The sequence below is a fragment of the Streptopelia decaocto genome (assembly GCF_964273445.1).
Source record: "Streptopelia decaocto genome assembly, chromosome: 4".
In the NCBI taxonomy this organism is placed as follows: domain Eukaryota; kingdom Metazoa; phylum Chordata; class Aves; order Columbiformes; family Columbidae; genus Streptopelia; species Streptopelia decaocto.
Genome location: NC_138658.1, coordinates 1,483,880 through 1,509,360, shown reverse-complemented (window position 1 = coordinate 1,509,360; position 25,481 = coordinate 1,483,880). Strand labels below are relative to the sequence as shown.

The window sequence follows — 25,481 nt, the reverse complement described above, 5'->3', positions numbered from 1 at the left end:
ACACAGGTTTATGGTACTTGGTGTCTCGCCTGTTCCACCCAAAGGGACCAAAACCCCTTACAGTACCAAGTGAAATAAATCACGGAAAGTCGGCACCACTTCCACCCCATGAGAGGCAAACACAACGTGTGTGTGTGACCTTAACATCCCACTGAAATCCTGAAACAAGGAGTTTGCTGTCAGGGTGCTGGTTTTGTCTCCTGCTCCGGCACCTCCTGCTCCCCGCAGGAAAACTGAACACGGGTGGAGGGATGGCTGTGGGGTTAAAGCCGGCGGGACAGCTTCCGCGCCCTTCTGTCCAATTCGAGGGCTCAGATTCACATTTTGATCCGAGGCCGGGGCTTTCCATCACCCACCGGTTTGCAGGATCTGATGTTCAAGTCGTGGCCGTGTCTCCTGGTGTTTCCTGCTCCGTTCTCTCTAGGAAAAAACAAAACACAATTATAAGCTTTTGCACCCACTCTGGGTGTCGAGCCCCAAGCGCTGGCAGCAGGACAGTGGTTCACTTTGAAATGTAACAGCAATCCCCATCTTTCTTCAATCAATTCAGCTAATATGTATTATTAATTCACTTCTCCAAATTCCTTCGAAATTCTGTGGAGCGATACTGCAAGGCTGCCCTGGACCTCTGGTCTGCATTACACCACCTTACATGTGTTATCGTGTCCATAGGTTTAATTTCACGCGATCGAAAATAGAGCACGTGTACCACGATGTCCTGAATACAGCACGGTATTAATTAACACAAATATCAACAATCATTCCAGTCTGGAGTGCTGCATACGCTCGGGTTCAATGCCCCAGCCAGCGAGGACCAGGGTTTTAGGAGATCAGCGGTGGGAAACTCTGGAGAATTTTGGCAGAATAAGATAAGCCAGCGAAGTCCCCGCGGTGTTTTTTCCCGTTGGATGGAAAAGCTGCGTGTCCTGCTTCAGGCCCTCGGGCTGCGCGGGTTCTTCTGCCTCCATCCCCACCGGATAAAGCAGCCGGACTTGTGGACTTCGCCCTGAGGTGAAGGAGAAAATTAAAGATCACCGAAGCGAGCTTTCCAACTGAAAGTACGTTTAAGAAAGTAAAGGGATTCATATATATATATATATATATATATATATATTTGGTGGGCTTTTTTTTTTTTGGTAGCTACTCTTAAAGACTGCCCATCATCTGCCATTTCAGCACCCAGAAAATCTGCCTCCCCAGAGCCATTCGCATACACCTGCATGTTCTATTTGTCCTTTCTTTCCAGAGGCTATTTTTGGCCGAATTCCCCGTGTTTGTGGCACTGCAGGGGAGAACATAGCAGCGCTCAGATAAGGCGAACCCCCGCGTGGCAGCGGACAATACACCTTCCCAGCAGCGCAGCTCCCACGCGCCCCCTCGTTTGGCAGCGGTGGATTTTCCTGCGGTTCCTCAGCACCTGGTAGATGGGCAGCGAGAGGAACGAGTCCCTCCGTGACTTTTATTGCAGGGGGTTCTTCTGCCCTGGAAAATAACAGCTCCCGGTGACACCGTCCCCATCTCTGCGGGCACAGGGGTCACCAGGTGGGTGTCAGGTGTCCCCAGGTGCCCCCAAAGAGGGGAGAGGCAGCACCAGGAGAGCTGCCCCGGGGTGGGGGGCTGCCAAAACATCACCTGGGGAAGCAAATCTGCATTATTTGGGGTGATACACAGATGCTCCGTGCTCTCAGGGACCGAGCAGCGCCCACTGCCCGCTGTTTTGAGGCATATGTACCTTGTTCCCCGCAGGACTCATCTCTGCTCTCTCCTTCCCGTGCCAGCGTCCTTCCCCATAGGCTTGTACCACAAGGAGGAGCAGGAGACATCGACAAAACCTTCATAAACTGGGAAGAAAAAGCCGGGGAGATGTCAGTGCAGAGGGGAGGAAAGAGGCAAAGAGAGGGGGGAACGGTGCCTGGAGACGGGGAGAAATCCCTGAAAATGGACCCTGTGGTCCTACCAGGTGGCGAAGGGAAGGGTGAGAACCCCAGCCCTTGTACAGGCTCCCCTGAAATGTTCCCTTTGGCTACAGATACATTTTTAAGGGAATATAAAACACCCTCCTACAGCAGCCTGCAACCTTTACAATCCAAACCCAGCCTTTTATTAGGGGGGCAACCCTCAGAACCCGACAGTGTCACAAGAGGTTTTGTTTGCAAATGCAGGCAGATCAGGAATATTGGCTCCTTCCTTTTATTCCGCCCGCCGGCTGATTTGATTATACCCCGGAAACGCAGGTGCAAATGGGTTTGGCAGCCTTTGGAGGGCACTGCCTGCCCGTGACCGATGCCAACCTCCCGCTCCCCATGCCGATGCCCGCGGCTTTCGGCGAGCTCAGAGCCGTAAAGCCCTTCATTCTGTCAGAAACGACTCACCCTCCAGAAACGTATCAGCAGTGAGTCCATCTCTCAAATGAAGCGGGCTGAAGCACGGGCGTTCCTCTGCCGCGCTCTTACCGGGCAGCAGGGTCTGCTGATGAATGACTGGGAAAAAAGAGAAGATGTAAAATGGAAAAGCCCCGGGGAGATGAATGCGAGATAACCGAGAGAGAAACATTTATACTGCGAGTCGCTGCAATGATTTCCCCTCCCGGGCAGACGCATCTTCTCGCCTTCGCGGGAAGCGCCCGGAGGGGAGACGCTGTGAAGTCACGTTGCGGCGGCGATAAATTCGATTATAGGAATCAGAGCAGACAGTTAAGACTACACAAGTAAGCAAATTTATTTGAAGACAGAACAAATATCGTGGCAAACAACAATATGCAAATTCAGTTGAGGATGGGATAAATATCAGACTTTTGTTTTCAAATCGATATAAAATATAGTCAGATTTTATTTTGTCCAAAAAGCAGCTCGCGTCGGGGAGGGATGGGAGGGGATGGGTCTGTTCGCGCCGCCCGGCGTGTGTGTCACCCGCAAAACCTCGGGCTCGCGCGGCCGCTCCTCAGCCAGCGACGCTGCAGGAGATGGAGGTGCCCTCGGGAGCTCCCGTGACTCCAATTTTCCGCCTCCATCCTCATAATAAAGCCAATTCTTGCCACAAAGGAAGCGGCAGGTTCATCCCTACGTATGGACGGGGGAGTCACGGGGATGCCGGCTGCTTTTTAGGGTCGGGCTCATGCGAAGGCACCTGCAGCTCCTCCTCCTCGCTGGCTCCCGATGGCCCAACGCTGGCCCAGCCGGAGCAGCCACACCGGCCCACCACGGCGTGAACGGGACCAAACCCCTCCCAGCGCGCTGCTTTCTAGAAAAAAGGCCATCCCAAATAAAAGCAGACATAGAAAACATTAGATTGTCAATGATGCTTCGAAACAAATTCAAGTTTCTCATGTTTGTTTTCTTGTGAGCATGTGTGTGTGTGGACTTGATACAAACAGACAAGAAGGAGGTGGTGGAGTTCAAGCTCTGGGTGCGCGCGTTGTCCGCCAGCGTCCGCAGGAGCACCATCGATACGGGAAGGTTTTAGCACCAGAGAGTCTGCAGGACCTGACAGATCACACGCGTCGCTGGGGAACCTGGGGACGGGTCGGGGGACACGGGACAGTCCATTGGAAATAATACAAGGCAATTCATGAGTTTTCATACAGTACAATACAGCCACTGACCAATTAACCCTTTCAGTACAGTACAGGACAAGTCACACTTTGCACCCTGTTAACACTAAATTGTCCCCTCCGCCCCACGCCGGCCACCGAACCCACGAGAAAACCTCAAATCTGAGCTCCCCCTGGCTGACTCTGGTGCCGAAACACACAGAAAAAGTCCAGAGGTGGAATCCCGATGACCCCAAGCCAAAATCGCCTCTTCCCTCGGGCATAGTGAGAACAGGGTCCATTGGAAAAGTGCTAAATTACAGTACATTGGCATTTCCATATGTCAACTATTGAACAGCAAAACAGATTGTTTGAAAACAGAATCAGCATCGTACAGTAAGTTCACACTTAATTCTTCACCGTTTCTACACTTGTAACACATGCATTTTATTTCCATTAGTTTAATGCCAGTAGGACCAACATCCTCCAGAACAATGATCTAACATTAAACAAAACTTCCTAAGAAAAATATTAAGCATCACATAAAGTTTCAGGAAAAACCTGTTAATTAGCATCACAAGGTACTCAGATTTACATTGAGGAGTCTTCATGCCATGACTTTAGAACACCTTTTGGTTAATAGTATCCTGGGAAGGGGGGAACCCAAAAACAAACCATCCCCCCCAAAAATAAGAACAGCTGGGGAAACAGTATATCAATACTATGTGTGCGCACATCCACACGTGCACACGGAGAGGTGCGCGGGTGTGTGCGCGTTTTACGACTGCTTCCTGCAATGCACAACTGTTTTCTATGAACTTGACTCATTTCAAGGGCATTTGCACGGGTCCGAAAAGACTTTCAGGATGAACTATCGAGGTGAATTAAAAGTCTCTCTTGGAGAAAAGCAAAGGTCGGTGAATCATGGCCCGTGTGCCATTACAACGCGCTTCCCGCGAGCTGTCTGAAACCCCAAACAGTGACAAACCCCTACGGAAGCTTCTCCTGCCTAAAAAACCCTTCCGAAGCAAGAGGTGCCGTGCAGGGCTTTGCGTTCGGGCCTCGCGAGAAAACGCTTGAGTCTCAGCGCCCCAAGGAGGAGACGCCGGCTCCAACGGGCAAAAAAACTACACCTGCGGGGGGAAGAAACAAAACCAAACCTGGTCCACATCCCCCTTTCCCGTGAGTTTAATTCCCAAGGGCTTAGGGAGAGCGATGAGCTCGCTGGGGGAGCGAATTTTCCAAACAGAAACGTTTTGAGATGGCACTGAACTGGAAATGCCGTTTTCCGGTGGCCCCAGCGCGGTGCTGAGCGGGACGCGGGTGCTGAGTCCCCGAGGGGTTCGGGGCTGGGCCCCCGCCGCTCGGGTCAGACAGCGGCCACATCGCTGGCGCTGCTTCTTTAAAGCTACATTTGCATGGTTCATTTGGCTGGGGGAAAGAAGAAAGAAAACAAGTCTGGATTTTATTTACATTTCCATTTTTCAGTTAAACGCTAGGGAATCTAAGAGCATAATACTTGTGGTCAGGGCTTGCGGTGTTTTTAACCACCTTCCGTTCCCATTGAATACCCAAACCCGTGACGGTCGATGGAAGAAGGAAGCTTGAATGGAACCCGAGCGAAACCAGCCACCGGAACCGGAGCTGGTCGGGAAAAACGCTCCCTCGCCACAAGCCAAGCCGAGACACCTATTTTCTCACAACTTATTTGCCACTGTGGAAAACCCACCGGGGCTTTTAAAGAAGCAAAATACCACTGGGACTGTTTGGGACATCAAAACCTGGACTGTTCTGCACCCCAGCGATCATCATGCTGTTTAAATCCTAGAGAACCGGGCTGTGTGTACCGGTTGGGACAGACTCTCCGCTACTGGTTTCTTGCTGGCGAGGGAGCTCCATCCCTATAGGAATTTCACACGCGTCTGAATCGCCTCCTAAGACGCGGCCTGCTCAGCTCCTCACACCATCTTCTAAATCTTCTCTAAGTCTTTTTTACGTAAAAACACCTTTTGTAGTTTAAGCCCACGCTCAATCTCAACAGCACTTGCAGTACAGGCACAATGACGGCTTTTATTGCAATGGTTTGGGCGCGGTTTTTATTAATTCCCCGGCATCTCAGGCCGGTTTTAACTCCGCTGTCGCACGGCCCCCCCTGCTCACACAGAGCAGGGTTTAGCACCGAAACCCGGAGCCTCTGCCCTACGCTCCTGGCTCCGGGTCTGCGCCACTCCCAGTGTGAACCGGACCATCTTGCACCCTCCCGATCCCTTTTTGAGACTCCTCCTCTCTCTTTGGTGTTTTGCAAAGCCATGCGGTTGGGTCTCTGGACGACCCCAAAGTTTTCAACGACCACGTCTGCCTGGACGTTGGTCACGCAGATGTTGGTCCTGTTGTGTGAAATAAGCTTCGATGGGTTTACTTCCCTCATCTATAAAGTCGCTAACGGGTATGGGATGGAAGTCAGGCACCAGACAGCGGTGACATACACCTCAAAAATATCTTTTGATGGCCCCTAAGTAATTAACAACGTGCCTAAGGGGCTAAATAGAGCGGGGGAAATAAAGGGTTCAAAACTCAGTGCTAATAGTACTTACAAAAGTGCAGTGCTCAGTACAGTCAGAAGCAAAGTGACCACTAGTACTTAAAGTGCTAGTTTCCGAGTTGGTTTGGTTCAGTGTCCAAAACGCGGGGAGAACACGGGCCGGGGGCTGAAACGAAAAACCAGACAGCACTGCAACTGCACATGCCACACCAAAAAGTGCCTCAAATCACAGCACGGCGGGGGACGCGGGACGGCACGGCTCAGCTTGTGAACACACACGACCAAACGACTGACACCTTTTCGCTTACGATACAGAACAGCTCCAGGAACTCTGGCACTTTCACAAACCCATTCAGAAAGCGAGTGGACACACCTTACGAAAAGAAACAAAACCAAAACTCAAAAAAAAACCAACCCCAAGAGTCTCTCGGAATATTCACGAGGCTTCGCAACACGATACCGGAGGTCTAGCGAAAGCGAGCCTGGAAACCTGCCCAGTGTCTGCAACCACTGCGCCGACGCTGCCTCCTTTCATCTCACAGTTAGCCTGTTGACCTATTTATTCACGGTTTGCTTTGTCTTTCCGGTTTATTTTTTAGCTATCTGATAATGCGTTAAGCTGGCTTGTTTCTGTTCGCCACCCTAGCAGTGAAAGGACAATTAACGCGAGGACAAGACGACGAAGGCGGCCTAGGGAACGCTGATGTTCCTAACGTCCCGTCACCATTGTTATGAAGGAAAACGCTGCAGAAGGACTTTGGACCAAGCGCTCCTGGGAAGAGGCTGGAGAATGGGAATTCATCCCGACACACCTCAGGCATCTCCCCTTTTTCTCAACACGCGCTTCCCGCAGCTGCCCCATGGGCTATTCCAGCCGCTCGGCCCTTGCCAAAACTGGGGCATTTTCTCCCAAAATGAAAGTGCCAAATAGAAAAGGGGAAAGCCGGACTTTCCATTCTCGCTATATTTCGGCAGGCACGCCAATAAAAGGTGACCGAGCAACACAAGTGTCTCCCATGGCTGTCAACTCGCCGGTTTTACCAGGCAACAGCTGCTGCGGCTGAGCCAGGGATGATTTACTTTATTTTAATGGAGAAAGCTCTTTTTCAAACCAACTTACTGGCTCGCTGGACTTGGCAGAGTATGTCGGGTGTGCTTCAGGGAAAGCTGCAAATATTTTCCTTATGAGAGAACAAACACTAGAGACGGCTTTTCTGAAACAGGTAACACTAGTGTGCCGAGGGGAAAGAAGAAAAGTGTCAAACCCAGGTTACTTATTTTCGCCACTGCTGTTTAAACAAGGAGGCCAGAGGATGCACCCAGGGGCTGTGGAGATCTCGTAAGACTGGCAAATCTCACCACTTGTTGTACGTAGGCGCTCGGGTAACATTTAGTTTATGTAGCACGGACCTCAACGTCGAGACCAAACCCAGCCCTCGCATCTACGGAAAACTTGCCAGCGTGAAAACTCCAGTAGCACAATTCCTCATTTTCCAGGTCATTTCATATTTGGCAAGCGGTTGTGGCAGCGGGTGATGGGTCTGACGCGAGGGCACTGCCTCCAATGGCACAGGAGCTTCCCGCGCCGCTCTCACCAGGACGTTTTCACGTCAGGTTGTGTTCTTGCCACTTCAGTTTGTCCCAAGAACACGCCAGGAGAGAGCCCCTCGCAGTGTTGGCCTCACCTGGACCAGCAGCCCCGTTACATTTTAAAAAATACAATAAATGAATTACAGGTTGCTGGGAGAAAAGGCTGCACGCCAGCCCGTGGCCTGACCCGCAGCCTGAGCGCTGGCTTTTCAAGGTATTTCTAAAATCCTCCTTCAGCTGCAGCACTAGATTCTCATCTAAATATTCTCGGTGACTTTTCCAGTCTCCAAAACCCAACTAAGTTGGAGGTTTATTAGAAGCGATGTCTTTTTTCCCGAAGCCGAGGCTTTTGCTGTGTTGAAGCCTGCAGGTATCTGCGCGAATAAGGAACGTGAATAAAGCGATTCCCACGCACAGCCGAGGAAAACGCGATGGAGACGGCTCGGCAGCCCAGGCGCAGTGCGAACCGAACGCGGGGCCATTTTTAATTCTATGCAAATTACCACGACAAAAAGCAGATCCCGCAGCGGAAGAACGATTCCGGGAAGGAATAATCATCCATCTTTCCGTGGTCCTCGCGGCGGCTGCTCGGGAAGGAGCTGATCTACAAAATGGCAATCTCCAGAAAAAGGCCGTGTTGTCACTGCTCGAAAACAGCTGCATGTGCACAGCTGCACTGCTGCTGTTCTGGGGGGGCCCTGCCCGGGAAATTCCGCTTCCAAACCAAATGCTGTCGACTTCAAGGCTGGGAAACCGCATCTGGTTTAACAAATATGAGCTGTAGGGCTAATGCAACCCGCTGCACCACGAAAGTGACGCTCGGAGTTCCCTGCTTTGAAATTCGTGCTTTAGGTTTAGAGAAGGAAAATCATACGGCCTTTAAATTATTTATCGGGAAAAGATGCTTTCAATAAAAGCATCAATGATGTGTAAAGCAGAATGAAATTCCAAGTGCACAGGCTTCAGACTTCCTGCCTTTTGTATGGTTACTTCAATGTGGACGAGAAGCATCTTTTTCCCCCCTGCACAAAAATATCCATCGTGCTGGGTGAGGTAAAAATGCCCCTTTTTGCATGCAAGAACTTGGATCCATCACGCTGCCGCAACCACGGGGCCTGAAGACGGGAACATTGGGCCGCGGGGACCGCGCGTTGAAAGCAAAACATTTTATTACTGTCGGTTAAGCTTCATAATGCACACTTATGAGCACGAGAGAGGTTATATGGAGATCACTTTGCTCGCTACCAGCTACAGCTTCTGGGATTAAATGCAGCAGCTGTTGAGCGGCGTGTAACAGGACCGGCGGAAAGAGAAAGAGAATAATGCACAGTTGAAGCGGCGGGGGGGCCAGCTTGGCAGAAAACAGCCCCCTAATTTGAAATTGAACCAGAAATATGGTTTTCTTTTCTGCATCCAAGACAACAGCATCCTAGACAACAGCCGGTGACCAAGGACTGCCCCCGAAACACGCGGCGCCTATGGGAAATTTCCCGTGGTTAGTGCGGTCAGGAGGGAGGATCGCGGCTGGAATCCAGCCCGAAGGCAGCGTGGCAGCTCCGCAAACCCGCCTCGTGTGCAATCAGACCTGCGAGCTCTGCTTTGTTTGCTTTGCGCTCCCCGTGCAATGTTTCTGACAGCAAATGCCATCCCGAGATGGTTTCTAAAGAACGTTAAGTTTTCTTCCAGCACAAATTGCTTCTTCAGTCTGAGATCCAAAATGTGGTTATCTTTTCTATATGTCAGAGGTCACCAAAAAGCTATTTTGGACCGTCTACTAAAGAATCACTAACACGGTTTAACAGCACCAGCTTTTTTAGCCCAAATCAGTTTACCTTCCAGCCAATCTTCTCCAAGCTGCTGTAAACTGCATCAAGCCCTATCCAGAGGAACGCTCTGCTCTGCTCTCCCCATTCCCCATATCACGACGCTCATCTCACATGAATTTCTGTGTGCAGACAAAATTCAAGGGAGAGGGAAAAAATTCCTTCACTGGCAAGAGAGAGCTCTCCAGGTATGACTGGGACAAAACTGCTGATTTTAATTTGTCTAGAAAATGAGCTAGAAAGGCAGGAAGCCCTTGGAGAAGGTTGATGTTTAGGCTGCGGCAAGCAGAAATACCCACGTATTGGCCGCGCTTGGCCTCCTCCTGCATAGCATCTTCAGCCCCGCCGAGGGGAAGGGGTCGGTGTCGGTTTGGGATGGAGGAGAACGAACCTCATGTTCTCGAGAGCCCGAGGAGGTTGAGAAGATCGGTGCTTTCTCCATCTCCTCCCGCGGCACAGAGAAGGTGGCACCTCTCTGGAGGGCACTGGAGAGCCAGTCTCGGAGGTCTGGAGGCAGACAACGCAGGGTAGACCAGGCCACCCCAGAGCACCCTGCACCTTCCAAAACAGCCCATTCCTCCCTTTGCGGGGGGCTTGCAGGAATATTTTGGAGGTGACATCTCCTCCTTTCTGGGTTAGGCAGCAAAAGAAGGCTGTATCTTTGCCAGGCTCGGAGCTGCGGTCCCTCCCCGTTCTTGGATCCTCTCAGGAAAGGCAAGAAGCTTTCAGAAGCCGTGGGCTGCTGCTGCAAAGCGCCGAGGCTGTGGGCTGCGAAAGAAAGGGCTGAGCGCATTTAGGGAGGTTCTCCCTGCTGCAGAGGGGGTGTCCCGAGGGCAGAAAAGAGGTGAGAAAAGCAGTTTGCAGGGAGGGGTAAGGGGGGAGCCTTACCCTGTGGACGGTGGGTTTGCTCAGGTGGGTGCACACAGCAGCACAAAACACGCACTGCCAAATAAAGTGACTGTTTTTGAAAGAAAAGTCTCTGTAATATGCCTTCCTCGAGATAACACACAGGCGGAGCTAGCGCAGAACTGTGAAAGAGATGGAAGACTTGGCAGAGGAACAGCTCTTATCTCGACATCTCGGTCCCACCTTTGCTGTGGGTACGCTCATCCCACCTACCTGGATTTGCTCCCCCACACCAAACCCACAGATTGATTCCCAAACTGATGTGGAAGCACCTTGTTGTTATGCATGCAGAGAAAAAGAAAGCGACTCTCATTATTCTGCAACCACTTTCAATGTCGCGGGGAGGGTGAAATCCTGGCGATGTTCAGCCTGAGACGCAATTCCAGACCGCGCTCTACTTCTGCGTTCAGCGGAACAAAATTAAGGTTACACAGAACAAAGGATCAATTGTGGGGAGAAACAAGAGTCCAAGCTCAGAGCAACACTTGCAGCAGACGCAGTGAAGCTCGTCCCTGGGGAAGCTGCCACATGTTGACCACAAGTGAGATGTTGCACGGTGGCTGGTAGGAGGAAATGGGTCATCTACAACAAGAGCACGATGGACTCAAGTTGCGCCAGGGAGGTTGAGGTTGGATCTGGGGAACAATTTCTTCCCCAAAGGGCTGTGGGGCATTGGAACAGGCTGCCCAGGGCAGTGCTGGAGTCACCAGCCCTGGAGGGCTGGACAGACGGACATGAGGTTCTCAGGACGTGGGGCAGGGACAGGGGTGGGTTATGGTTGGACTTGATGATCTTGAGGGTCTCTTCTAACCAAAGTGATTCCATGATTCTGTGATCAAATCTGCCCCAGGTAACTGGTTTGTGCAACCCAGGGGAATGATGACAGAGGGGACGAATGGGCGGGTGGTTAAATAACTGCTCCTTGGCTGCAGGATCACCCCAAGCCTGCAGTGAACACCAACCGGAGCTCCACTGCCCGCGTGTGGCTGCAGGAGCGGACTGGAGCTGCAGAGCGGGAGCGGCGAAGGGCAAAGCAGATCAAAACACACACGGGGGAAACAAACGCCGGGGAAGAATAAAACCGGTTACACACCTTTGTGTCCTACCGCAGCCTCAGCGGTTAGAAATGCACGGGGATGGAGGGAACCGAGGATCCTTTGGGCATTGCACAACCCTCCAGAGAGGTTCATATGAAAGGGTTCAAAAAAATAAAAGGTGGTAAACTCAGGAAAAACCCAATTTAGGGCTTTTGGGCCAGGTCAGCCATGAGACAAGAACCAGACTGGTAACCACTCTTAGAGGTCACACTGGGGAAGGGAACGGCACGACCAGCCCTGAGAGCAAAGCGGGGGGAAAACGTCCCTGCACACGGAGCCGAACAAACGTCTGCAGGTGCTGCTGCAAGAAATACAGTGGCAGTTTAACAGGTACACTCTGAGGTAAGGGGCACGAGGTTTAGTTCACCCTCTTCAACACGGTGCCTATTCTCAGCTTTATAATCAAGTGTTCGCGCCAAAAAAACCTTCCCTAATCTTACCAGCATGGGAGGGATTATTAAAAATGCTCAAATTAAACAATTTCACCACTAACTATAGAGCAATGAGCACGTAACCTTCGGGAAGGGTCCAGCAAAACCTTCTGTATCTCAGAAAAGCGATCACATCAAGAGGGGAGATGCTACAGCTTTAGAGGACTTGACAGCAAAACGATTTTTGATGATTAGGGGTGGGTGGAATGGAAGATGGACATGTTGAATTGAAACCAGTTGGTGAAATTCACTTGCCAGAGAGCACTGAGAAGCTAGAAGCATAAACAGCTTAATCAGAAAAAGTTGTAGGGTTGAGTTCGTCCCCTGGGATCGCATCAGAGCCTGGAGAAACAGGGCAGTCTGCCCCAAAATCTCCTGCGGACTGCAGGACTCACCCGGTACAATCCTGCACCCCCAGGACAGGCGAAGAGAGAAGAAAAGCGTTCGGCATGGATTAACTCAGCTTGAGGATGTTCTTGGTTATCAACAGGCTCTGCTCATCCCTGCTGCAACACACAGCTGGGAAAAAATCATCCAAAAATGGGAACAGCACAACGCTGCAGTTCTCAAACTCTGCTCGGGGTCTGTTGGCGTCCCGGCAAGCAGAGCATCGCCGGAGGCGGCTTGGTGCCTTCGCAACTACCTCTTCTGATCAGCGCTATAAAGACCTTGTGCGTGTCCAAGACTCTGGAGGAAACGCAGCAGCCGTGATGGTGGATGCTCCTCAGGCAGCAATTCCCCTGCGGACCGCGCGCAGAGCTCCAGTGAACCCGGGAACTGCTCCACCAGCTGAACGTACGGGCGGCCTCCGGCCCCGCATTCCCCCGCGAGCTTTTGGGGAAGAACGAGTCTGTTGCCATCAGGCTGTTCCCAGCCGCACGGCAGCAGCGCAAACTGCGCACAGCAGCAGCGCAAACTGCGCACAGCAGCAGCGCAAACTGTGCACAGCAGCAGCGCAAACTCCGCATGGCAGCAGTGCAAACTGCGCACAGCAGCAGCGCAAACTCCGCACGGCAGCAGCGCAAACTCCACATGGCAGTGGCGCAAACTGCGCACGGCAGCAGCGCAAACTGTGCACAGCAGCAGCGCAAACTGTGCACAGCAGCAGCGCAAACTCCGCACGGCCGCAGCACAAATTCCACACAGCAGCAGCGCAAACTCCGCACGGCAGCAGCGCAAACTCCGCACGGCAGCAGCGCAAACTCCGCACGGCAGCAGCGCAAACTCTGCATGGCAGCAGCACAAACTCTGCATGGCAGCAGCGCAAACTCCGCACGGCAGCAGCACAAACTCTGCATGGCAGCAGCGCAAACTCCGCACGGCAGCAGCACAAACTCTGCATGGCAGCAGCGCAAACTCTGCACGGCAGCAGCGCAAACTCTGCACGGCAGCAGCGCAAACTCTGCATGGCTGCGCCCGGAGCAAAACTCACCATTTGCACAGCAGCAGCGGGCAGAGGGGAAACTCCAGAGACACGAGCGCTCCTGCTCAACACCGCTGACCCGCCGGGCGGTGGGAGCGATGCAAGCGCCCAATTTTGCCCCCACCGAGCCCTCTGTTTTGCTCCTGCGCTGCGAAGCCGTGGGGATGTGCAGCTGCTGGCAAGCGATGTGCTTCATTAGCACGGAGCAGCGGGGTAATTAACCTCTGGTAAAAATACCAGTTTGGCATTGGCATGTTCAGCCTCTCCCCGCAGAAGGGGAGGGACGAAAGAGCTGCTGTGGCGTGGCAGATGCGAGACAGACGCTTAAAGGTGCTCCTGGAAGGTGCTGGATGTCCGTGTGGAGCGATGAGAGCGCGGTGTGGGAGCCTGCACGGAGCAGGAGGAACTCGTCGTTACACCGACGCCAAATTGTCAGACCGCCTCGTGGTAGAAAGGAAAATCCAATTCCCTTTCCGAGCGGCGGGAGCTTCTGGAGTTGGAAAAAAGAATAAAAACAAAACCCAAAAAACCCCAGGGGTTTTGATGCAGTTAATGCAAACGCCGAGTGTCTCGCTGACGTGGGGACTGCACCGCAGGCACGACACGGCTCCGTCTCCCATGCAGAGCAGCGCTGGGGACTTACCACCCTCAGCACGTTGAGATGACCCACGACAAGATTCCGAAACACCTTTCCTGGCCAAACCTAGGAAACCCACAGTCACGCCCTGTCCATCGGGAATGCTGCTCAAACGCCAGGTCGTTATTTTGTTTTTCAGGTCCCCATAATGACGTGATGCTCTGAGTGGTTTAATGCAGAAGGAGCTCTTCCTCTGCTGAGTGTTTCACTGCTGGAAGGATCATGGAAAACCGACATTCAGATGCCGGCCAGTTTTGCTTTAAGATCCACATTTTTGAGAGGCGAGTCACGGCCATACAGAACTAGTGCTGCAGAAAATCGGAAAGCCCAGAAATGTAACGCAAGGGGGAAAGATGGGGCACGAGCACAAATGTCCGGAGAGGAAACGGGAGAAGCAGAATATGCAGGGAGAATGCCAATTTAGACACAAAAATGTAGTTAAAGCTAGCAAAGTTCATGTAAACATTTTGGTGACTATGGACACTACTGCATGACGAGAACGCTTCTCTGTGACAGTCCTTGGAGATGTGGAAAGGGAAAGCCCAGATTTCCAAACAAACCGGCTCAGGGAGCTTATATTGTCACTCGAATTCTTGATGTTTGTGTTTGAACAGGTATCTTGTTCGTGCTTCTTTTGTGACTATAGGGAGGGTGCCGTGATATTTAGTATTTAGAAGAATATTTAATCTTTAGGAGGATGCATGTTGACGGGCTATTTTTTCTAGGTGCTATTGAGGAAGAAGCGGAGGCATGAATGAGACAGGATTCTGCAGCCCCACCACGTACAGCAAAGATTTCTATTGCCAAGCTTTGTGGAAAACGTGTGCTCTGGCATATTAATAGTCCAGTTTCTCTAAAACTCCTAAACAAGAGCAAGAATGGCTGTTTAGATTCTATAGAGCCTACTGAGGAAAGCGGAGAGAAACAGAAATCAGCAGCTGGAAAAAACTCACAGCCTCAAGGAAGAACAGGTGGTGATTTCCACAATTAGCCTGTTTAATTGGTATTCCAGTCAATCTGGAAGGACGTATCAAGTGGATCCCAACAAGGATCCCGCCCTCTTCCGTATTTGAATCAAAGATGCGATGACGGACCAGAATGATCTACCTTGCGGACGGTACAGGGTCAGAACTGAGAATGATCTTGGCGAACTCAAGGAGGAATCTGAGAAGAGATGAGGTGCGGCTCGGTCAGGATAATGCAAGACTCCGTGTCAAAAACCAGCACACTGGAGCTACAAACCCTGGTGGTGCTCGCAATCCTTCCACTCCAAGCTGGTGAGACCGCAGCCAAAGCACGTCTCCCGATTCTGAATTCTTTAATTCTGGGTTCAAGAAGAAGACGGACTGATCAGAAAGCAACAAGAACATGACGAGGGCTAAAAATTACCCTGGTGGAAGGCTTTGTATTTGCTTAGGAAAGGATGCAGAAGAGACCTGACAACAGCCTTTAATTATGTAAAAGGGCTGCAGCAAGGATGGGAACAAACTGTTTTGGTAACTCCCCTGGAGAGCACGGCCTCTCGCCTACAAGGCCAAATGCGACAGAACCAGATGGAAGCTGGGGAAACAAACCAGGGGTGGGCAGCCGGAAAAGGGCCTGAGGGCGAGCGCGGTGGGGAGGGAGGAATAGCCAGCACTGGAGGCTTTTCCAGGTTGTTCAGCTTGGGAAGAATATAGAAGCCTTTTCGTTGTGTGGGCCTTGAAACGTACCCTTGGAGGAAAGCCGGGGGCGCAGGAGTCCTGGCAAGGCTTGCGAGCCTCCCTTCAGGATCAAACCCCAAATTTATCGAGCAACCCAGCGTTTTTTCAAGAAGTCGAGACACCAGTACAGCCTTACACAAAACAGCAGAGAAAAAACAGCTGGAAAACTGAGCAACCGAAGGTGAGCAAGTGCCAGAAGTAATGTTTATATGCACAACCTTAATTCCGACTGTATAGAGAGCTTAATTAAACAATCTCTTCCAACTTTCCTTCCTCCTCTAGCGTATATGTTTCTTTTTCATTCGTCACTCCCTATGTAATCCAAGCCTTACCTATGCATACCTTCCAAACACCACATACTATCTACTCAGTATGTTCCACACCAAATTTCTTCTTATTTTGCTTTCAGAGACCATCAGGATCAATCAGCATCAGAACATCACAAAAGCTCTAACGCCAAATGAACTCATCACAGCCCCTCGAGGTCGGGAGGCAGCGTTCGCCCCGTTTTATCAGCGGGGAACAGCGGCACGGACAGAATAAAGCCACAGGTATCCAGCCCCCGCTATCAGGAGACCCAGCTTGAGATGCTGACAGATTTTCCCGAGTTTTTGCGGTTATTACGGCGCTTCCCTCACTCCAGCGCAGCTTTCAGCACCCGTTAACATCACCGCTGCTGTACATCAGACCTGAGCACCACAGCGCGGGCAAACGGAGGCGCGACAAGCAGTGACCATCTGCAAAGAGCCTCGTTGAAAATGACACGAATCCCTGGGCAAAGACGGGCGCGGAGTTTGGTTCTTGAAAGCCCCTTTCCCAGGCGGCCCATCCTCTGATCCCTCTGATCCCCTCCAGCCTCCGCTGACCCTTTTCTTCTGCAAAGAGCAGCTGCCCCGTGGACACGACGTGTTGCAGATCAAACCATCGCCGTGCTGGGAGATTCCCCGGAGCACGAATCCTCCGCCCCCTCCTGCCTTTTGGTCCCCGTGCCCGCTGGGAAGCGCTCATCTCTGGTTTTAGCCCCGCTGTCCCTCCGCCTCCGGCCAACAGGCGCTTGGAACCAGACGGAATCCGTGTAAGAGCCCGAGGTTAAGCCCGGCCTTTCATCGCACGCGCCGGCTGCTGTTTGGAAATGCAGATTCTGTTGCAGGCGATGTGTAGTGTAAAGACTGAATGCGAGCGGGACAGTGCACTGATATTGCTTCAGGAATCTGTCTCCCTGCTCCTATTGCACATCGGACACCTCTGATAGGGAAAACGGGAAAGACGACAGCTAAAATCGCAGCGCCTCGAAAACTAAGGACTTATTTGAAACAGGAAAAAAATACTATTTTTAATATAGATATGCATATGTATTTTTAAAATATTCCTCTCTCCCATCTCTCTATGTTAATTTGTGTGTCATACACTCATAAATTCATAGGTGCTGTATCAGCACAGCACTCGGCGGGGCTGGGCAGACAGTTCAGCCACCTCCCAGCATCCAACTTGATGGTCCGTCTTTTCCTCCAATTAATCTCCGCCTGGCGAATTACCAAGACGAAGAAGCAGCTCCACTCAAAGTGGCTCTGCCTACGGGCTGGACTGCCCCCGACGCTGGGCAGAAATTCCCAACAGGAGCCGTTATCCACCCCCGCCAAACACCGCTGTGCAGAATGGCTCTCAAACACCTAAAGGCTGGAACACGCGCGCGATTTGAGGTAGCCCATCGGACAGGAAGATGAATTAGCAAGGCGTTAATGAGGGTTTGATTGGGGCGGTGGGCAGGGATGTGGCGGCTCAGCCGGTACTTGTGGATACAGCACAGACACAAAACGCACCCAACCAGCAGAAAAAGCCAGGAGGTGAATCCAGCTTATACCTTTCGAGAAGTTAACGGACACGTACATTCCACACGATGCCTCAGCGTGCGGAAGGAGCAATCTAATTACGTCTGTCACAGAAATGCCAAAACGATGGCTGGCTCCTAAAACCTCAATTCATGCTTTGACATTTCTGGAGGACCAATTTTTTACTCCATGTCATCTATCAGGAGTTCCTGATATTTTATTTTACCTCGATATTTTGTCATGAAATACCGTTGCCTTTAGGAGGTGTGGGCGGGGAACTGGACACGGGCGCCACAAGATGTTGGGAAGAAGAATCGGTGTCAGCCCGTGAAAGCTTCTGCGGATTTTGGAGGAACAGAGAGGCGAATGACCCGGCCTTAGCTTTTCCAAAATACTTGAGTCCCAAAGCAGCCTGTCCCCTGGCAGGGGCTTTTCTGCCGGTGCTCACAACAGAATTTGGCCATTTTGGGGCAGCACTGGATCACCCCAAAACACCCGCAGCCCCGATGGGCGAAGCGACAGCGAACTGCAGGAGGGCAATGGAGACCACGCAGGTGTCACTGCTACCGAGAGCCAAGGCAGGAGGGAACGGTGAACTTTAGACATCACAACATCGGAAGTAATTAAAAAGAAAGGGCATTTTAATTTTGGAGGGAAACAGCATAGAAAATTAAATGTGAGGTACGCTTTTCTTTAACAACTATTTTATAAATTGTATCTAAATATAATGTACGCACAGCAAAACACAGGGATGCCGTGGGACTAAAACTGCTTCATCATTAATTTTTGACCTAGTGCAAAATCTGCCCAATAAAAATACACAATAATAAACGTTTTTTTCTGCTATAAAAATGACAACGCTTGGCAAAAGGGCCGCGAGCCAAGCGAGCAGTAGGTGTCATAACCGCTGCCAACCCCCTTCCCCGCCAGTTCAGCTCACGTCAGTAGGATATAGGGAAAACAAAAATGATGCAGTCATTATAATGACGTCTTTAGCAGGAAAGAAAAGCATGCTGACATTGATTTTTGTAATTGCGTGGGGTTATTTTTTGTATAAAGGATGGGTTTTTTAGTACTTGGGCTTTACGAACATGACAGTACAGGTCTGCGGAGCCAAGGGACGGTGAAACGGCGCCGAAACGCGGCGCCCGCAGCTCCTGCTCACCTACAGCTCCTACTGACCTACAGCTCCTGCTCACCTACAGCTCCTACTGACCTACAGCTCCTGCTCACCTACAGCTCCTGCTCACCTACAGCTCAGTGACGCCTCCGAGGACGTTTTGCCTTCTTTTGCCTCAGTTTTCCCTCACGACCTTGCTGAAAACCTACGGAACGACAGCGCTTAAAGGCAGAAATCCTAAAAATGCCGCGACAAACAGCACATAACCAGCCCTGGGTGGAATAAGGCTTTTATCCAGACCAGTAGTAGGAGAAAACTGACCCTTCTCTAGACCGCGTACTTGAGATAAATAAGATTATTTTGCTACGAGCTACTTCAGGCTACGATATACTCACATAAATACATTAATGCCTATATGTGAATATGAATTGGTATATATCGGATACAGATAAGAAACACTTACGACGACGAGTAAATTACCAACAGCCACTGCAGCTTCTCGCTGGGTAAAGGCCGTCACCGAGACAGGATGCCCTCGCTGCACCGACCCTTCGTTAGCGCACCCCAGCCTCTGTATCTTAACGAGAAAGCCGGCTCGATGGGCTGGACCCAACACAACCCCCCCGGCTGCAAGGCAGGGGATCCCCTACCCGGATCAGCTCTTTCAGGGACCGCCCCAGCACATGGGAGCTGCCGAACTCGGCCTTGTCGAGGTTCTGTGTGGAAAACTCGGGCTGAAGCCTCGACGGCGGAGCTGGGGCCTCGATTTGCAGACGGGACGAGGAGCCGCAGCGATGGCGGAGCTGGGGACTCGATTTGCAGACGGGTCGAGGATCCGCAGCGATGGCGGAGCTGGGGACTCGATTTGCAGACGGGTCGAGGATCCGCAGCGATGGCGGAGCTGGGGGCGCTCAGCAGCTCTGCAGATCCAAACTGGAAATAATGAAAACAACCCAACAATCCCACTCTTGGTGGTTCGAGAGGATCCTTAGAATAGGAGACGGCTTCTTTCAGCGTGAGCGAAGCATCCCCCTACCAGAGCGGGAGCAGACATGTGCTCCTAGTCTATTATTTACACAATATAAAGTGCATTATGATTTAATTATTGAACTGACAGACTTTCTGCCAGGACCATACAATTTTTGAAATAGAGGTGAGGGCTTTTCACAGGGAATTCTCTCATGGGAAAAACAAAAAAAGAGGTTCAGACTGGTGCTGTCCACCCTGTCCTCCTAAGGATTGTTTTTGGCCGTTCTTTCTAGTGCAAATAAGCTTGTGTTTGCTCAAGTTTAAGGGACACGGCAGTTCCAGGGCACCAGGAACGAATGTTTAAAACGCACGCGGGATTCAGCGCTCCCAGGGCACCTTGCCGGGCCCTTTGCGCAGGAGCGGCCCAAGAGGCGCTGCCAAACACACACGACGACGCGGAACCCGTTTCCGAATCTCAACGTCACCGCCTCGCATCGCTACGTTCCGAGCCCGTATCACCCTCCAACGACAAGGTCTGCAAACACCGGCGCTTCCCAGGAACCCGTCGCCGGCAGTTCACCCGTCGGCCGCCGCCGTGAAGGTGCCGATGCGGGTGCGGATCCGCAGGTGCGTCCCGTGCCGGGGAATAACCGCGTCTGCGGATCGGCGGGATGCCCGCGCGCCAGCAGCGATTCCTGGGGAGTACTTACAATAAACTAACGCCATCGGAAGGCCAATTAATTAACACAGGATAAAAGATTATTAAAAGAACAACGCTTTACACGCACGCTGCTGGCAGCCTCAGGTGGAGCCAGGCTGCGCTGCACCGCCCTTCAGCCAAAACGCCGAGCGGGCAGCAATGAGAAAAGCCATTGCACTTCTTTTTTTCTTTTCTTTTCTTTCAAAACGGTGAAGAAAATATCCCTTTCCAATCTCTTTGCCCGTCGCAAGTATTTTCCTCACCAAGACTAGGGGACACGGGGAAGGCGTGATCACGGACAGCACACGCGGTTATCTCGGGCAAATGCCAGCACAGGAGCTTTCCCGAGCCCTCGAGGCAAAGGCGGCCGGGACGGGGAGGACGGGGAGGAAACACGAAGGGGAAGGCGAGCGTAGAAAAGTTTGTACATTCATAGCTCTGGTTTGCTGGACACAAGTGAATTTTCACTCCAGGCACTGTGACGGGCAGCAGCAGTCAGCGATGCGCTCGCGCACGCATCAAGGACTCATTCCCTAAATTCTGGTTTCACACCAATAATAGGATGTAGAGTTATTATTATTTTTTAAATTTAATTGACCTGTTAAAAGCACTGGGACCAAAGCCCTAAGGGCGAGGATGAACGGGGAGCCCCTTGAACCTCCAGCTGGTCCATCAGGGTCCCTGAGCTGTTCTCTCCGAGAGCTGCGAAAGGACCCGAAGGAGCGATCTGCCCAGAAACGGACGGGACTTTGTGACCCGAGGCCAGCGGCTCGGTGGCTCTGACTGCTACGTGTGGTTTTGCCTAACGGGGGAATCACCTAAAACAGTGAAATTAACTTTCTTACTTCCTGTCACAATCGTAACATTTTCCTAAAGGTTCTTTGGTGACTTTGGTGCAAGCTTCTATTTTTTTATTTTTTTATTTTTTTTTTAAGTTAAAACAGATCGAGTATTTTTAGTACCCAAACTACAGTCCAGATTACCCTCTTGGTTCCCACCCCTGCCTCCCCAACTCTTCTCGTTACGGTTAATGACATGAACAGGTAACACGGTTCAGACGAAGCGTGGCCGTGCAGCGTGCAGGTGGCTCCAGACTAAGAGCGATCAACAGTCTGGTTGGAGAGAAATTTCTCAACAGATTTAAAAAAAGAACCAGGTAATGGTTGGATGGGAAAACAGCCGGTCCACGTGCACGCTACACCACTCTAAAAAAAACAATACAATTGATCATAAATATCTGATTGGATCCTGTAATGCGTACTGCAGAAAAATCCTTTCAAAGGTGGGTACCAGGTTATTGGGAGAACCTGGCACTGAATAAAAATCCCGCTCGTTTCAGAGGGAAAGGAGCTGTTTGCTCAAAGGCTGGAAAAGCCCCATCATGTTATAATATCCAGTTCTTAAGAAATGACAAAGAATTTTCCACGTCTTTCCTCAATCTCCTAAACAGGTAATCGTAAACATTCTCCCTCCAGGCAGAGAATTTATATCGCCAGGTGCAGAATTTACGTGACGAGGGATTCAGCGGGATGGCACCGAAACCTCGGGGGGGGGACCGGGAACGGAACCGCGCGCTGCCGGCCCCGCTGTGAGCGCTGGGAGGGGGTGAGGGTGGGCGCCGGCGTTATCTCCGAAAAACAACACCTGTCAAATCAATACGACGGGAAACCCGGGGTGGCGGTAACCGCGGCTTCCGAACCGCGCTGCGGGGACGTACGAGAGAGATGCCTTTTTAGACAAATTCAGTGATGCACCAAACCCCCCAAAGGGCTTTTCTTTTTCACGGTGGGAGGAGGAACACGCCCGGCGTTTTCCTCGCATGAGGGAACATCGTGACCGCGTTCGTCTCACGACCGGCAGAGAAGCCGGGAGCCCTGGTCGCGGCCGTCCCTCTGAGCACCCGCTCCACAGCTGGAACCCACAACACCCCCAGTACAAAAATACCTTCTCAATTTCAGACGAATGCGTTAAAAACAAAAAAACCTCATGGGCCTCGCGTGGGCAGAACACTTAGATGACGAGTGGGTTATTATTCATCACCATTAATTTCGAAGGCTTAGCACTCAAGCAGAACTTTGCCCTCCTGGGATACTCAGGTCAGCCCAAAAGTACTAAATAAATAACAAATTTTCCGCTCTTTACCAGCACGTTTGGAAGGTCAGACCAGTCATCGAGGTTTTACCCACGCAGAATCATCATCTCAGACTCAGCAACCAGCAGACGCCAGTTTTAAAACCTCTCCCTCTCCTCAGACACACACGAGCAATTCGCACAGAGATGATTTTTGTTGTAAATGTGCCGTGGCTACACCGCTCAGCCTTTTCACCGAGCACAGGCAGAATTCAGTCCCAAAAACCCGTCATAAGCAGAAATCGATACACGTCAGCACAAGGTTTGGTTTGGGTCTCTTTTCGTATCACGTTGAAGTGCAACACAAGCCTTATCTGGACTATTTAAAGGTCAGAGTGCCGGATTTTTTTTGTGCTGATACGTGTACTTCCAGAGTCTTCAACACTCGAAGCGGCTGACTCATACAGACTCGGGAGGTTGGTACTTTCATAAGACATACAGAGATGTTTTGGGCGTAATTTAACGTGATAACCAGATAACATTACGTACTGGAGTTAGCGAGAACTACCGGAAAAAGGACTTTACAAAAAAAAATTTTAAAAAAGGGGTGGGTTTAAATTACTACAAGTCAGTCCCTCTCACCGATTTCTGCTTGTTTTGTTATCTTTTACCAGACGGCCAGTCCAATGCGCTCTATTCGAGACCCTCTTGCTCTTCACCACTGTCCCCTCTGGCATCCATTCTTTTTTCTTTATGGCTGTTGTAAATCCTCCTCATCTCTTCTTCGTACTTGATAAAATTTTCCCCAAACCGTGTCCACGCTTTGTAGGGCACTGTGATGGTGTTACGGTAGGGCGGCCTCACCTCACTTACCTTCAGGAAGATGCCGTACCTGTTGGATCCCACGTCGAAGTAGAAGCGCTTGTTGTCCACCCGGAATGAGGTGCCCTCGGGGAGCTCCGGGGGGTCGTCGCCTCCCCCTCTGCGATCCTCTATGTCCCCCTCGCCGTACTCTTCAATCAGCTGGACCAAAGCATCCCTGAACTCGATCATCCCTTGCGCCGGGAGGACGATCGTCTGCTCCTGTCCCAAGCCGTGGCCGAAATAACCCATCACGCCAGCTCCCCGGCTCACGGTTTGCCTAATCCGCAAGAAGCGGCCGCGCTGGTTCTCCTTCAGGTCCAGGTAATACTTGCGGTTGTCCCTCTCAATGTACTCGGTTTTGAGGACGCTGTGGGGGTGCTCTTCGGAGCCCACGGACGCCGGAGGTGAAGGCGGCGGGTGCTGCTGCCTCCTCCGGGGATGCTGCTCTTTGTCATCGCTGTGCTCGTGACGGTGGCCAGGACCCCCTTTCAGCCCCAGGTGGGCGTAGTGCTCGATGAAGTCCCCCAAGCAGTCCTTCAGCTCCGCGGCTACCGACAAGGAGAGGGTCAGTTTGCTCTTCCTGATGTTGTCCTGCCTGCCCCTTCCTATCCAGACCTCAGCAATTTTCAGGAAGCGGCCTCGGGAGCTCTGTTTCACGTCCAGATAAAACCGCTTCTTCTGGATGTCCACCCTCTTGGAGGCCAGCTCCTGGATCTCCATGCAGCCCCCCTGCGAGGAGGCCGGGTACTGGTACTGCTGGGACTGGGAATAAATGCTCCTGTGCAAGCCAGAGCCTCCCAGGTTCCTTCCTCCTCCTCCTCCTCTCCCTCTTTCCATCTTTACCGATCAGCTGGAAACGACACAGAACAAGAGACACAGACAACAACATCAGCACCAGGGGCCCACTCGGCTTCTCGCCGTGCGGCTCCGTGCGCCGCTCGCTCTCCCGGTGAAAGCCGCCGACGTTCCCTCCCAGCTGCCACGGCGGCCCAACCGTCCCCAGCGCTCTTCCCCGCCCCCGGCTCCGGCTCCTGGCTGACATCCCGCAGGCGTGGGGACCCTCCTGCCAGCGCTGTCCCCTCCCGCAGCCCTCCAGACCCCCCAAAGCCCAAGTGTGGCAGCCTGCCCCCCCTAGCCCCGGCCCTCCGGCTGCCTCAGCATCCGCTTCCCTGCAGTGAGAGGGACCCCAAGGGACACCCCAAACCAGACCCCCCGCTGCAGGTCTCCCTCACAGCTCTGTGTGTCCCCCCCCTCCCCAGGGCACTGGGGGGCACTGGGGGGCACTGGGGTCCTCCCCAGCACTGCCCATCCCGCTCCACTGCCATCCAGAGCTGCAACCTCTGCCCCCTGGGACCCCCCCAGTACCAGCCCCTGCCCACCAGTGCCCCAGTACTGCCTCCCCCGTGTCCCCCATCACTACATTTCCAGCCAAATGCCCCCAAGGCTTCACCTCCTTCCTCCCCAGTGTCCCCAGCATTGCCCCACTAGCTCCCCAGTTCCCCAATACTGACTTCTAGTGTCCCCAGTACTGTCCCCTATGCCCCGATTGCCCCAGTACTGCCTCCCAGTGCCCCCATCACTGCATCTCTGGTCCCAGTGCTCCCAGTACTGCCCCCATTGCCCCGGTACTGCCCCCCAGTGCCCCTATCACTGCATCCCTGGTCCCAGTGCTCCCAGTACTGCCCCAGTGCCCCCAGTACTGCCCCCCAGTGCCCCCAGTACTGCATCTCTGGTCCCAGTGCCCCCAGTACTGCCCCCCAGTGCTCCCAGTATTGTTCCCTTGGCCTCCCAGTTCCCCAATACTGACTCCCAGTGCCCCCAGCTCTGCCCCCTAGTGCCCCCAGTACTGCCCCCCAGTGCCCCCAGTACTGCCCCCCGTGCCATCGCAGTGCCCCCCAGCCCCGCATCTCCCGCCCCATGGCCGCCCCCGGTCCCCACCACTCACCCCTCAGCGCCCATCGCCGCCGTTACCCTTCAGCCGCCGCCACCGCCCGCAGCCGGCGGCGCCGCCGCTCCCCCCCCGCCGCGCAGAGCCGCGGGCTGGCGCACCCCCGCTCCGCCCCGCCCCGCCCCGCCCCGCCAGCCCGGCCCGGCCCCGCCCGGCCTCGGACGGCGGCGGCGGCGGCGGCAGCGCGGTGGGTGCCGGAGGGTGCGAGGCCCGCCCGGCCCGGACTACACTACCCACAGTGCCCCGCGCCCGCCGCCGCGCCGCCCCCAGCGCGCATGCGCGTCACCTCGGGTAACCTCT

The 25,481-nt window shown here is 52.7% G+C and overlaps 1 protein-coding gene across 6 annotated transcripts; it reads right to left on the bottom strand.

Annotated features, from left to right (window-relative positions):
- Nucleotides 1–61: 61 nt before the first annotated feature.
- PURG (purine rich element binding protein G) lies at nt 62–25,242 on the bottom strand. 6 transcript variants are annotated; one of them, XM_082050655.1, is made up of 5 exons: nt 25,179–25,242; nt 23,243–24,083; nt 2,373–2,466; nt 1,733–1,841; nt 62–1,006 (listed from the first exon to the last, which is right to left on the bottom strand). In XM_082050655.1, exons 2-4 carry the CDS (start codon nt 24,068–24,070, stop codon nt 1,750–1,752), a joined length of 1,014 nt encoding a protein of 337 aa, XP_081906781.1. In that variant the 5' UTR covers nt 24,071–24,083; nt 25,179–25,242; the 3' UTR covers nt 62–1,006; nt 1,733–1,749. The 6 variants fall into 6 exon arrangements, with proteins under 6 accessions (XP_081906781.1, XP_081906783.1, XP_081906785.1 ...); XM_082050657.1 differs by lacking the exon at nt 62–1,006 and having other exon boundaries at nt 1,740–1,841; nt 23,262–24,083; XM_082050659.1 differs by lacking the exon at nt 62–1,006 and having other exon boundaries at nt 1,827–1,841; nt 2,373–2,480; nt 23,262–24,083.
- Nucleotides 25,243–25,481: the final 239 nt, after the last annotated feature.

Excerpts from the sequence above, each read along its gene's own strand:
- PURG (XM_082050654.1), bottom strand. The coding sequence starts at position 24,070 with ATGGAAAGAGGGAGAGGAGGAGGAGGAGGAAGGAACCTGGGAGGCTCT. Across the intron at positions 3,512-23,261 it reads TTCGACGTGGGATCCAACAG|GTTCCCCAGCGACGCGTGTG; the intron begins GTACGGCATCTT and ends ACCCGTCCCCAG.